Raw genomic sequence first — 15,280 nt, 5'->3', positions numbered from 1 at the left:
ATTTCCATTTTACAACCATAATTCCATGTTCCAAGATATACACATTTCTACCCAATCCTGCAAGCCTGGGATTATTGGGTACCACTATTGATTTGCATGGATGAGTCATTATTAGAGCACAGAAGGTTTAAGGTGGCGGATTGAAATTTGCATAACAAAGCTTATAGAGAATTATATTGAATTGTCTGGTATCTCAATTCACTGGAAATGTAAGTTTTGCTTGCTATAGATAGACGCTTGCAAAAAAAAAATTGTACACAATACATTTAAAAAAAGGTAGACCTAAAGACAGGTGGATACAAACTCCCTAATAAGTACAAGTTTAAAAAGTAATATTGCTTTTAATTACGAGCCAAACAGTAAAAACAGTCAACAAAAAGCACTATATCAACTAATTTATTACAATAAATAAATAAATAATAATTTGTGAGAACTGATATGTACCGATACAGGCTAAACGTGAAGGAAAAACTTTTACCAGAAACAGGAAGAAGATTTTTTTCTTCAGAAATACCTGTCATATACTGTACCTGCGCAAACAAGAATCAAGTAAAGTAATATTAATTAAATAAAGTATGTCACTGTTAAGCAATTAAGTCCAATCACGATTATCGACCTGGTAGCCATAATTGCCTTTTTTAAGCACAGTCATAAAGTCCATACTGGTCACACACACTGCCTGCAGGCAGGCCTAGTCAAGACCTACTCTTCTTTAAAAGCAGATTGTGAGGTACAATGGCTCCCTTTCTGGACATATACCGTATATTGCTTCCTCTGGTGACTGCCTTACTAGTCACCAGATGAAGCAGTGCTTCACCAGAGCTCTTCCTGCACTATAAACAGTGGGGTAGATCCACAAAGAAATTACGCCGGCGTATATATTGATACGCCGGCGTAATTTCAAAATTCCAGCGTCGTATCTTTGTTTTGAATCCTCAAAACAAGATACGACGGCATCTCGGCTAGATCCGACAGGCGTACGTCTTCGTACGCCGTCGGATCTTAGATGCAATTTTTCGGCGGCCGCTAGGTGGCCTTCCCATCGTAATCCGCGTCGAGTATGCAAATGAGCTATTTCCGACAATCCACGAACGTACGACCGGCCGTCGCATTTTTTTACGTCGTTTCCGTTCGGCTTTTTCCGGCGTATAGTTAAAGCTGCTATATGGTGGCGTACTCAATGTTAAGTATGGCCATCGTTCCCGCCTCGCATTTTGAATTTTTTACGTCGTTTGCGTAAGTCGTCCGTGAATGGGGCTGGACGCCATTTACGTTCACGTCGAAAACAATGACGTCCTTGCGACGTCATTTGGAGCAATGCACCCTGGGATATTTTAGGGACGGCGCATGCGCAGTTCGTTCGGCGTGGGGACGCGCTTCATTTAAATGAAACGCCCCCTACCCGCCGAATTTGAATTCCGCGCCCTTACGCCGCGAGAGATACACTACGTAGATACGCTGCGCCTGGCGCAGATGTATGTGGATCTGCCCCAGTATGTCTGTGGGGTTCAGAGTTTAAAAGGGTTACTTCCATGTTGTATGCTTGGCTACAACAAGTGAAAAACCAAACTCCAGACATGTCTAGGGAAAAGCTTTAAAACTTGAAATCCATGAGAGACAATGGAAGAAAGCATGCATACTAACACATGAATGCTCCATTAGTACACAGACCCAGTACACATTTTACAAATTGCTTATGCACTGGTATACTACCCCTGTAAAAATTCACAAGTGGTTCCCACGATCCTCGGACTTGTGCTGGAGATGTGGTCAATCACCAGGGACACTTATTCACATTTGATGGCATTGTCCAAGACTTGTTCATTTTTAAATAAAGTACAAAGAACTTATTATTCACATCACTGACACAAAATTGCAGCATACTCCAGCTTACTGTTTACTGCATATCTGCCCCACTCTCTTTAAGAACATATAAGCATTCTTTGACTAAGCATTTACTTAATACAGCCAAGTCGCTGATTCCTTTACACTGGAAATCCACATGTGTCCCCTCTGTCAGAGATTGGCTCCACATAGTGGGCACTCTTTACAACATGGAAGAGACAATTGACAGCATAACTTGCTTTTATAAAACCTGGGCAGTGTGGTTCATTTTCAAATACACTGCAGACTATGTGGTTTTGTTGGATAGCTTAACTTAAATAAGGCAACTCTGCATAGAAACCAAATCAAATATTATAGCTTCTGACTTTTAATATAAGGACACTTACTGTACCTGTCCAGGTATCCTGCGATGTCAGCACCCCTAGTAGATGTGTCCATTGGCTTCAGGTGCAGGCGCTGGCATCCTCACTAGGGAAAACAGCCTTGCAGTTTCACAGTCTGTTTCCTACTGTGCATGAGCCAAATGTGAGTTGCCAATTATTTTTATCGTTAAGTGTGAGTTTTTTTTTTAATGCACTTAGATATGTCCTCTGCTATTCCATTTTGTTGCTTTAGAGATTTCTTCAGTCTCTTGACAAGCAGCACTGAGTGTTGGAAGCCAGCTGAGTTAACTCCTGATGTGCCACACATGGACCTTATGAGGTCCTTGCTGAGCATCCATTTTAAAGGTGTTACTGTTTGGCAACTTGTGTCACAATATAGTGTGTTTATAGACGTCAAGAGAACCTGCCACCTATATGTCAAATATTATTTCAAGCACTCCAATAGATGAAACAAAGCCGCGCCACAGAACCCCCAATCACAAAAGCTTAACAGGATGTGATATGAATCAAGTCCATAACCCAAAAAATTATAAATAAATCAGCATAGATCTCCGTTAGGTACAGTTCATGCACATATGGAATCCTGGAAATTCACACCACCAAAGTGACAGGTAATGACATATTGAAGTGATCCCTCCACCAGAAATGTGAGGCCGCTTACCAGAGGGCAAGCTTTCTATGCAGTCGGCTATAGCCCAGCCGCGGCCTTTGTGGACTCACAGGATCCAAGGGGGAGACAGGTCCCAGGAAAAACGCACTAGGTACGATCTCAGGCTCATCCAAAAATGGAAATGAAAAAGAAGGTGCACCATAGCATAATTGCACCTTCTTTTTCATTTCCATTTTTGGATGAGCCTGAGATCGTACCTAGTGCGTTTTTCCTGGGACCTGTCTCCCCCTTGGATCCTGTGAGTCCACAAAGGCCGCGGCTGGGCTATAGCCGACTGCATAGAAAGCTTGCCCTCTGGTAAGCGGCCTCACATTTCTGGTGGAGGGATCACTTCAATATGTCATTACCTGTCACTTTGGTGGTGTGAATTTCCAGGATTCCATATGTGCATGAACTGTACCTAACGGAGATCTATGCTGATTTATTTATAATTTTTTTGGTTATGGACTTGATTCATATCACATCCTGTTAAGCTTTTGTGATTGGGGGTTCTGTGGCGCTGCTTTGTTTTATATATATATATATTTTTTTTTGCTCTGTGTATCGCACGCCAGCTGCTGCCTATTTTTTGTTTAATTTTGAGGTTATTAGTGCAGTTTTTTGATGCTCATGTATTATAATAATAAAAAAAAACACTACTTATTAGTCCATGAAGTACAGTAATGTCTTCCTCGCAGCCCACATTTTCCTTGTGCTTCCTTGTGCTACCAGCTTGAATCCATCTGGAGTTGATGGTTACTTCCAGACTCTCAAAGCCGCCCCCCCTGCCCAGTCACGACAATGTGGCTCTGTATCTCATGCTAATGCATGTTTAGATGTCACTGGCAATCTATTAATATACTAGTTGATGATCAACATCAGCACCAGTTCACATAAAAAAAAAAAAGCTTTGGCAACCAGTAAGAAAGCAATATCCTTAAAAAAACAATGTGGGCATGAAATCGTTCCATACTTCAGCAATCTAGTCTCAATACTTCTGAACTTACTGCCTGCAGCCTTCTGGGGTGTGTGATGTGCATATCCCAGGAGGCTGTGGGTGACCCAAGGATACTGTACTCTTACCTGGGAGAAAACAAGAAAGTGGGAGGATGAATCCAACCAAAGCAACTATATTTAAAATCACAAAAAATGAAAATTGGATGTGATTGTGTATGAAACAGGGAAAATGGAGGGAATGCCAGAAAGTGCAATTACTGGCGAATCGTCCTCATTAAGCTTTACAGGCTTGTTAAAAAATAATTTGTTTTGTGTACCAGAGTGTAAGTGGATACTAATATAGCACAAAACTAAGACAGGCAAATATGTGATATATATATGTATATAAAGAAATATGTTAGCATTGCACTGCAGCAACTACATAATCATCCAGCTGCCAAATCTAAAACCTTTGAATTATAATGTTAAAAAAATAGGAGATAAGAAGCTGTAGGTTTAGGGAATAACTTACCTTGTTTGGATCATTCAAACAGCTTGTATCTGAAGAGGTATCGCTGTCTTTAACTAGATCCCGTAGCTGGGGAAAATCCATAGCTTGCAAAAAAGCTGAATCCCGCTGTTGTGAGGCTGGGGGTACATTTGTTTGATAACATTGCCCTTGTCCCCCTGGAGGAACCATCCTGACTTCCATGTATTTTAGGGTTCCGTCTGTGTTCAGGAAAAGAGCCGGCTGATACTGATCCATGTATGATTTAGATTCAGATCCACTCAGATAACAGCAACTGCTGCTATAACCATAACTTTCCTTTCTCAGACATTTTACTAACAATATAATGAATGTTACAAGGGAAACTAAACTGATAGCCACAAGAGAAACAATTAAATATAAAGTCATATCTGATGGTGGTTTGGAATTTCTGAGGAAATCTCCAGGTTTTGGTCTTTCTACTACAACCTCATCTGCTATGTTTACAAGTACAGTAACAGTAGCAGATAATGGGGGATCCCCATGATCACTAATAGAGATGACAATTTGCTGTTCTGTAGCCTCTATTTCTTGAAATCCTCGTACAGTCCTGACCTCTCCTGTATGTTTAAACACCTGGAACGGTGAAGAGCTGCCAGGATCTATTAGGTTAAAGGCCAACCAGGCATTGTGACCAGAGTCCAGATCCACTGCAGTCAGTTTTGTCACCAGATATCCAGCAGTTGTAGATTTTGGGATCCTCTCTTGGACAATGAGATCCTCAGAGTGCTCCGGATACAGCAGGGTGGGGGAGTTGTCATTTGTATCCAATATGAATATAAAAACAGGGACAGTAGAAAATAACTTTGGGGATCCAGAATCCTCTACTTTTATGGTGATTTGTAGAGTCTGTATGTGCTCATAGTCAAAGGAACGCTGAGCATATATATCACCATTATTAGAATTTATATAAACATATGATGATACAGAAGACTCATCAATCTGGGTCTCCACTATAGAGTAATCCAGCTCAGAGTTAACCCCCTCATCTGCATCAGTAGCAGACACTGTACATAGAAGGGTCACTGGGTCACTGTTTTCCTTTATAAAAGCATTATAAGTAGACTGTAAAAATATTGGTGCATTATCATTAACATCAGAAACCTTGAGAATAACAGTCATCTTATTGGACAGAACTGGAGATCCTAAATCAGAAGCTGTCAGCTCTATAGTGTATTGGGATATTTTTTCTCTATCCAAAGTCCCATCAGTGACCAATGAGTAATGGTCTTTAGTAGTTCTGATTTTAAATGGAATATTGGGAGATAATTTTAATTGTATCTCTCCATTTTTCCCAGAATCGTTGTCTACAACATTAATAAATCCCACAGCAGTTCCCACAGGAGCATTTTCTGGAATTTCATTTGCCATGGAAGCAAAAGAAATCTCAGGATAATTGTCATTTACATCTTCTATTTCTATATGAACCACACATTCACCTTCTAATTTAGGAAGTCCTTTGTCTACTGCTTTGATTGACAATTCATAAAAATGTACTTCTTCAAAATCTACAGATCCATTAATATAAATCTGACCATTCTGTTCATTCAGAGCAAATCTTTCTCTAGCAAATTCTGATGTGTGTTTGTCAACATAATACAGTATTTCACTATTGACCCCATCATCAAGATCGGTTGCATTTAAAATTAATATAACTGTATTTAAAGGGAGATTTTCTCTTAGATTGATCTTATACACCGACCGATCAAAGACTGGTCGATTATCATTAATATCTAACACTGTTATTGTGATATAACAGGATCCTGATCTAGACGGTTCTCCACCATCTATAGCAGTGAGGATAAGATTGTGTTCTTGTTTCTCCTCCCTATCTAACACCTTCTCTAATATCAGCTGAGGGATGAGAGTGCCATCCTTGCGATTTTTTACAGATAATGAGAAATAAGGATTTGTATTTAATATGTACTGACTAACACCATTAATACCAACATCCAAATCCTTAGCAATATCCAAAGTAAACCAGTCACCAGGACTTGCAATTAACTCTGTAATCTCAATAATGTTTTTAGTAGATACAAATATTGGGGAATTATCATTAATATCCTGAATCTCTATATCTAACCTGGAATGCTCTAGAGGATTTTCAGCAACCACCTCTAAACGCAACACACAGCTCACAATGGCTCCACACAGAATCTCTCTATCAATCCTGTCATTAACAATTAAGCCTCCATTTTCCTTATTTACAGTAAAATATTTTTGGTATTTCTCAGATGATAAATGTAATCTGCGCTGAGCAATCTCTGCACGTTTTATGCCCAGATCCTGAGCTACATTCCCTACCCATGTCCCTGGATCAGACTCCTCCACAATAGAATAATGAAGCTGCCCAGAGACCCAGCCCCAGCTACAAAGGAGAAGGGAGAAAGCTACTTGCCATTTCCAACACAGACAGCAGTCTCTGATGTCCATATCTTACAATGTTTCCTTGATATTTGCTGTATCATAGATCCTTTATAATCCACACTGTCTGTTGTTTATAAATGCATAGGTGTTTTATAGCAAAAGTAATCCAAATGTAGCAAAAACATCCTCAGGATCCCTAACGAAGCAGTCCTTTGTGTGTGAGAGGAGATGGGAGGGTGAATCACTGAGCCAGGGGGAGGAGAGTGCAGGGCTAGTTTGAGCAGATATATTTCTGTACCTAAATACAATGTGTGGATGACAAGTCTGCCCTCCTGTGGCCTTTAAACATAACTGCAATCTTACATAACACACACAGGAGCTTTCATGTTTTAAAAGTAAATAGGCAATTATTTCCAAAAGGCAGGATTTTTTGCATTTTTAAATACCTATCCTTGCTGAGTAATAATTTATATATTATGATCATTACAAATATGTAACATTTGCTAAGCAAAACATAGTTGTAAACTTTGTAGTTTTGAACCGCTTAATCAATAAAAGTGTATCATTATTATTACTACATTTAGGCCATGGTTTTGATTTGGAAACTTTGTTTTATTTCTATGTGCCTTCAGGCCTGGTCAGTCTTTCCACCTTAATTCTTCGTTGTACTGGTATACACATTTCTACCAAATCCTGTGAGCCTGGGATGCTTATTGGGACCCACTATTCATTTGCATGGATGGGTCATTATTAGAGCAAAGAAGGTTTAAGGGGGTGGATTGAAATGTGTATAACAAAGCTTATAGAGAATTATATTGAATTGTCTTGTATCTCAATCTCAATTCACTGTAAATTGAAGTTTTGCTTGCTATTGATAGACTTTTGCAAAACAAATAGTCAAGGGTGAGTTTACACAATACATTTAAAAAAAGGTAGACCTAAAGACAGGTGAAAACAATCTCCCTAATAAGTACACGTTTTAAAAGTAATATTGATTTTAATTACCTAAACAAAAAGCACTATATCAACATTTTTTTTTTACAAAAAGATATATATATTTTGTGAGAACTGATATGTACCTATCCCTCACCCACCTAACTGTTCTTGAGACACCCCCATCAAATAATTTCCCACATCTATTACCTTTTGTACCAGCACCCCCTCCCTTTAGAATCTAGTCTCTACAAGCATTGCCCTCCTGCCCCTTTCTGTATTCAACTGTACTCCAATTGTGCTGTCTCCCCTCTACATTGTAAAGCGCTAAGTAAACTGTTGGCACTATATAAATTGTGTATATTAATAATGATAATAGTAATAATAATAATAATAATAATAATGTACAGATACAGGCTAAACATGAAGGAAAGACTTTTACCAGAAACAGGAAGAAGATTTGTTTCTTCAGAAATACTTGTCATATACTGTACCTGTGCAAATCAGAATCAAGTCAAGTAAGATCAATTACATCAAGTATGTCACAATTAAGTCGCGATTTCCCACCTAGTCATAATTGGCCTTTTTAAGCACTGGTCATACACAGGGTACAGGCATGCCTAGTCAAAACCTACTCTTCTTTGAAAGCAGATTGTGAGGTACAATGGCTCCTTTTTGGACATATCTTCAGATATGTAGCTACTTTACTAGTCACCAGAGGAAGCAGTGCTTCACCAGAGCTCGTCCTGCACTAGAAACAGTATGTCTGTGGGGTTCAGAGTTTAAAAGGGTTACTTCCATGTTGTATGCTTGGCTAGCATGAAAGGTAGATGAAAGATGGATAGCCGCACTACAAAAACCGTGCAGGTTGTCTTTTATTTAAATAAACAGCAAATACATCACCAAATCATAAAACAGGAACAGGGAAACAGCCGACGTTTCGCACAAGATTAGTGCTTATTCATGGCTTGTATGCTTGGCTACAACAAGTGAAATACCAAACTCCAGACAGGTCTAGGGAGAAGTGGGAACACACTTTACAACTTGAATTGAGAGACAATGGAAGAAAGCATGCATACTAGCACATGAATGCTCCATTAGTACACGGTCCCAGTACACAGCTTACAAATTGCTTACACACTGGTATGCTACCCCTGTAAAAATTCACAAGGGGTTCCCACGGTCCTCGGAACTGTGCTGGATATGTGGTCAATCACCAGGGATGCACATTCACATTTGATGGCATTGTCCAAGACTTGTCTATCTTGGAATAAAGTACGAAGAACTTATTATTCACATCACTAACACATCACTAAAACTGGAGCTGACTTCAGCTTACTGTTTACTGCATATCTTCCCCACTCTCTTTAACCTCAATACCCTGAAAAAAACATTTGGATAATTTTTTTTTTTACTCACCTGGAAATACCTGTTGCTATATGGTCCCACGAAATCTGCCTTCTGAATCACCTCGGTTTGTGTCGTCATCTCCCTCGGCTCCTCAGCACACTACTACTCCATTCAGGATTCTTGATCTACCGGCTTCATACACTGTTCTGCACTGTTCATTGCCATCACACCGGTGGGCACTTCCGACAATGACGCCTATTGTGATGGCAACCCAATTGGTTGACGGCCCTGCGCTGCTGTTACAATGCGCGAGAATGGGGCCGTGACGGGTGGTCCTTGATGGTCACTGCTCTTCATCGCTGTCCAGGAAGTAAGTGCTTGTGTGCTTCACATGCCCACAAGCAAAATGAGAACTGCAGCAAAGGAATTTTATAAGTCTCTTTACACAATAACTCTGCAGATCGATGGCAGATTTGTACATAGTAAGTGAACTTAGTTGTAAAACTGTATTCGATGATGAAAGAACATACTTTTAAAAATTGCACAATGTGATTGGAACCCAGCTTTAAGCCCTGGATCATTTTGTTGCTAAATGACCAGGCCACTTTTTGCGATTCGGCACTGTGTCGCTTTAACTCACAATTGCGCGGTTGTGTGACTTGGCTTCCAAACAAAAGTGACGTCCTTTTTTTCTCACAAATAGAGCTTTATTTTGGTGGTATTTGATCACCTCTGCGGTTTTTATTTTTTGCGCTATAAACAATAATAGAGTGACAATTTTGAAAAAAATCTATATTTTTATCTTTTGCTATAATAAATATCTCCAAAAATATATATATTTTTTTATTTTCCTCAGTTTTGGCGGATACGTATTCTTCTACATATTTTTGATAAAAAATCGAAATAAGCGTTTATTGATTGGTTTGCGCAAAAGTTATAGTGTCTACAAAATAGGGGATAGTTTTATAGCATTTTTATTAATATATATGTTTTTACTAGTAATGGCAGCGATCAGCGAGTCACAAAATTTTAGCTTTTGCTGTTCAAGAGAGGATTCCCATGTGCTCTTAATAATAATGCAATTAAATCAAACTTAAGGCCAAGTTTAATTTTTTTGCTCTCTTCGATCACATTAGTTATGCCTTTACCATGATCACATATCTTTGTGTTGTACATACCTATAAGAAATAAATATATAACATCTGGAAGTAACTGAATCTTAAAATGCCTATTTAAGAAAAAACACAGAAAGAAGACACTGAACACTGACAGGGAGAAAGGGGCTAATCTGCCTTCCCCGAAAATGCTACCCTGGATCTGGGAATGTATGACATTTCCAGAATCTTAGTCGGGTAAACACAAAAATAGAATACAGTCCCACAACATCCAACAACACATGAGAAGGGAGGATACAACAGGCCTGTTACCATCAAGCCTTGTAAACCATGGGAAGGCTACAATATCAACAGCAGGGATAGTTTTGCAAGTATTATGCAAACTACCAATGTAATCTGAAATGTGCTAACGAACTTGACATTGCCCTCTAAACAGACTGTGATTTTTTTTTAATTATCTACTAGTATACTTAAACATCTATTTAAAAAAAAATAACATCTCAAATTTTTTTTAAAGATGTTTATAATTAGTCATTCAGAAAGTATATATGTTTTAGAAACACAGTCAAGCAACTTAAATGCTTAACTATGGAAAAACATCATAGCTACCCTTGCAGTGGGACTCCCCCATGCAGTAAAATAGTATTTTTTGTCTAGGGTACTATTAAATGCATTTGTATTTACCTTCTCCCTCACTCCCACAGGCCTTTTCCTCTCTGTGCGCCATTGTCTCTTTGGTGCCCTGTCTGACATTCACTCACTAACACTCACATTATGTACAATGCAAGACCTGTAGACCAACATTTTAAGTGAGGAACCTGAAGGCCTGTCTACAATCAGGAGCAAAGGATAAGGTAAGTAAAAGTGCTTTTAAAAATAACTTTAGAATGAGCATTTAACCCTTATGCTGTGGGAGTAGTTCAGCGTAAATCATTGCCAAATTCCAATTCTAATAAAGAATGTCTTACTGACATAACTGTAGGTAAATGTGTTTGTTTAACTTTCTACATTTTAGACAGAATGTGCAATATAAAACTGTACGTAAATACATATAGTATTTAACATATTATAAAAGCAGTACAATTTTCTTTAGTGTTTTTCTTCGGTTTTCATTTCAAAATCCTGTTTTAACTGCAGTTTCTAGTAGCCACAACTTCCCTAGAAAAGACTGGCATGGCATGATTCATACTCTTTAGAGTTTCACATGAAAAAGAAGTGCCCCTAGAAATTACTTGTGTAAAACTCACACGCTCACTGATTTCAATGCACACTGTGAGCTTCTCATAGTTTGCATTAAAAGCTGCAGCAAGTTGGATGAGAGCCAGTCTTGTTTCCTGGCTTAATGACATCCAGCATTATCTCATGCTTTCCTCCCCTGCCCTACTGTCCCTGGCCCATCCCAATGCATTTTTATATTTGCATAATTCCTCCCAACAGCCATCACACTAATTACATCAGTGATGAGGGTGCTTTTGAGAGAAGTACTGAGTGCTGTGATGTTTTCAGGAAGCTATGTACTGCACCCTATTGGCCACTTCCATTAGCCATAATCAACCCTAAATTGCAATGGGTCTAAAAAAAGCATGCCATGAAAATAGAAAGTTTAATTTTTTTTAAATGTCTTTACCATGTTGGTAAGGGGGAAAGGAGGAACCAGGGCAGACAAAATATGAGCAGACTAAACATCAAGAGGACCTGCCATCTATATGTCAAATATTAAATTCAGCCACTGCAATAAATGTTTAATAATTATAATTAAAAAAACACTATTTATTAGTCAATGAAGTTCAGGGTCATCGTGAGTTGGCAGTTACTACTTTATTCACCAGTTGCTGGTCGACACCAGTGTGTCAGCTAAACAAGCCATGGCACTGAAGAAACAATATAGGCATGAAATTCAGCAAAAAAAAACAAACAAACAAGGAAGTGGGAGGGTGAATTCAGCTAAAACAGCTTTGTTCAAAACTCAAAATAGAAAAGTAAGACGTGATTGTGTAAGAAAGCGGGGGAAGAAAGGTAATGGCAGAAAATTTATTATTATTTACAGTCCTTTTTAAGCTTTAAATGCATATTAAAAATGCATTTGTTCTATGCACCACAGTGTAAGCGGACCTAAGAAATTAAAATTAAAAGCAGGTAAATATGTAATACTGTATATACAATTAAGTGTACTAATAAATTGACAAAACCAGTGCTTAGAATAAGATTAACCACATTTGATAGCATATACTGTACCAAATGCATGTTTACACAGCTGCCAAATCTTCCATATGTCATGTTGAACAGTTAGATGTTAGGAGACTGTAGGTTTTCAGAAAAACTCACCTTGTTTGGATCATTCAAACAGCTTGTATCTGAGCAAGTATCGTTGTCTTTAACTAGTTCCCGTAACTGGGGAAAATCAAGAGCCTGAAGAAAAGCAGAATCCCGCTGTTGTGGGGCTGGGGGCACATTAGTTTGATAACATTGTCCTTGTACCCCTGGAGGAACCATCCTGACCTCCATGTATTTTAGGGTTCCATCTGTGTTCAGGAAAAGAGCTGGCTGATACTGATCCATGTATGATTTTGATTCAGATCCATTAAGATAACAGCAACTGCTGCTATAACCATAACTTTCCTTTCTTAGACATTTCACTAATAATATGAAGAAAGTCACAAGGGAAACTAAACTGATAGCCACAAGAGAAACAATTAAATATAAAGTCATATCTGATGGGGGTTTGGAATTTCTGAGGAAATCTCCAGATTTGGGTCTTTCTACTACAACATCATCTGCTATACTTACAAGTACAGTAATAGTAGTAGATAATGGGGGATCCCCATGGTCAATAATAGAAATGATAATTTGCTGCTCTGTATTTTCTGTTTCCTGAAATCCTCGTACAGTCCTGACCTCTCCTGTATGTTTAGACACTTGGAATAGAGAAGAACTACCAGGGTCAATGAGGTTAAAGGCCAACCAGGCATTGTGACCGGAGTCCAGATCAACTGCAGTCAGTTTTGTCACCAGATATCCAGCAGTTATAGATTTTGGAATCCTCTCTTGGACAATGAGATCCTCAGAGTGTTCTGGGTACAACAGGGTGGGGGAATTGTCATTTGTATCCAATATGAATATAAAGACAGGGACAGTAGAAAGTAACTTTGGAGATCCAGAATCCTCTACTTTCATTGTAATTTGTAGAATCTGAATGTGCTCATAGTCAAAGGAACGCTGAGCATATATATCACCATTATTAGAATTTATGTAAACAAAAGAAGATACAGATGATCCATCTATCTGGGTTTCCACTACAGAGTATACCAGATCAGCGTTAACCCCCTCATCTGCATCAGTAGCAGACACGGTGCACAGAAGAGTTCCTGGGTCACTGCTTTCCTTAATAAAAGCATTATAAGTAGACTGTAAAAATATTGGTGCATTATCATTCACATCAGAAACCCTGAGAATGACAGTTGTCTTGCTAGACAAAACTGGAGATCCTAAATCAGAAGCTGTCAGTTCTATAGAGTATTGAGATAATTTTTCTTTATCCAAAATTCCATCAGTGACCAATAAATAACGATTTTTTATAGATCTGATTTTAAATGGAATATTGGGAGTTACATCCAGTTGTATCTCTCCGTTTTTCCCAGAATCCTTATCTACCACAATAATAAATCCAACAGTAGTTGCCAAAGGAGCATTTTCTGGAATCTCATTTGCCATGGAAGCAAAAGAAATCTCAGGATAATTGTCATTTACATCTTCTACTTCTATATGAACCACACAGTCACCTTCCAGTTTAGGGAGTCCTTTGTCTACTGCTTTGATGGAAATTTCATAAAAATGTACTTCCTCAAAATCAACAGATCCATTAATATAAATCTGACCATTCTGTTCATTCAGAGCAAATTTTTCTCTAGCAGATTCTGATGTGTGTTCATCAACATAATACAGTATTTCACCATTTTCTCCCTCATCCAGATCTGAAGCATTTAAAGTTAATATAACCGTATTTAAAGGGATATTTTCCCTTAGATTGATCTTGTATACTGGTCGATCAAAGACTGGTCGATTATCATTAATATCTAACACTGTTATTGTGATATGACAGGATCCTGATCTAGACAGTTCTCCGCCATCTATAGCAGTGAGAATAAGATTGTGTTCTTGTTTCTCCTCCCTATCTAACACCTTCTCTAATATCAGCTGAGGGATGAGAGTGCCATCCTTACGATTCTTTACAGACAATGAAAAATAAGGATTTGTATTTAATATGTACTGACTAACACCATTAATACCCACATCCAAATCCTTAGCAATATCTAAGGAAAACCTATCACCAGGACTTGCAATTAACTCTGTAATCTCAATATTGCGTTTATTAGATAAAAATATTGGGGAGTTATCATTGATATCCTGAATCTCTATGTCTAAGCTGAAAAACTCTAAAGGGTTTTCAGCAACCACCTCTAGACTTAGCACACAATGCACACTGGATCCACACATAAGCTCTCTATCAATCCTGTCATTAATAGCCAAACCCCCATTTTCCCTACTTATAGTAAAATATTTTTGGTATTTCACAGATGATAAATGTAATCTGCGCAGAGAAATCTCTGCACGTTTTATTCCCAGATCCTGAGCTACATTTCCTACCCATGTCCCTGGATCAGACTCCTCCACAATAGAATAACGAAGCTGCCCAGAGACCCAGCCCCAGCTACAAAGGAGAAGGGAGAAAGCTACTTGCCATTTCCAACACAGACAGCAGTCTCTGATGTCCATATCTTACAATGTTTCCTTGATATTTGCTGTATCATAGATCCTTTATAATCCACACTGCCTGTTGTTTATAAATTCATATGTGTTTTATAGCTAAAATAATCCATATGTAGCAAAAACATCCTCAGGATCCCTAACGAAGCAGTCCTTTGTGTGTGAGAGAAGCGATGGGAGGGTGAATCACTGAGCCAGGGGGAGGAGAATAAGAGAGTGCAGAGATGACTTGAGCAGATATATTGCAGAAGCTATATGAAATGTACAGATGACATGTCTGCCCTCATGTGGTCATCAGATATAACTACAATCTTACCAGACAAGTCATACAAATATTTTAAAGAGAACAATTATAAGTACAGAGGAGGAATGATTTAGAAATTAGATCAAT

At 38.5% G+C, this 15,280-nt stretch overlaps 2 protein-coding genes across 22 annotated transcripts in view; both read right to left on the bottom strand.

Annotated features, from left to right (window-relative positions):
- LOC120932487 (protocadherin gamma-C5-like) overlaps window positions 1-15,280 on the bottom strand; it is a 721,441-nt gene that overhangs the window by 348,762 nt on the left and 357,399 nt on the right. Inside the window, exon 1 of one of the 21 annotated variants that reach the window (XM_040344893.1) lies at window positions 4,346-6,958. The exons of the other annotated variants lie outside the window; for them this stretch is intronic. Coding sequence (XP_040200827.1) covers window positions 4,346-6,793 — 2,448 coding nt within the window. The 5' untranslated portion in view covers window positions 6,794-6,958. Of the gene's footprint in view, window positions 1-4,345; window positions 6,959-15,280 lie in introns of those variants that run through there. 21 annotated transcript variants of the gene reach the window in all.
- On the bottom strand, window positions 12,488-15,178 carry LOC120932497 (protocadherin gamma-C5-like). The gene is given in 2 exon segments (XM_040344946.1): window positions 12,488-12,646; window positions 12,649-15,178. Coding segments are annotated over 2 exon segments (2,319 nt in total). The 5' UTR covers window positions 14,899-15,178; the 3' UTR covers window positions 12,488-12,577.

The sequence above is a fragment of the Rana temporaria genome, chromosome 3 (assembly GCF_905171775.1).
Source record: "Rana temporaria chromosome 3, aRanTem1.1, whole genome shotgun sequence".
In the NCBI taxonomy this organism is placed as follows: Eukaryota; Metazoa; Chordata; class Amphibia; order Anura; family Ranidae; genus Rana; species Rana temporaria.
Note: the sequence above shows the minus strand (reverse complement) of the source record. Positions and strands in the feature narration are given on the sequence as shown.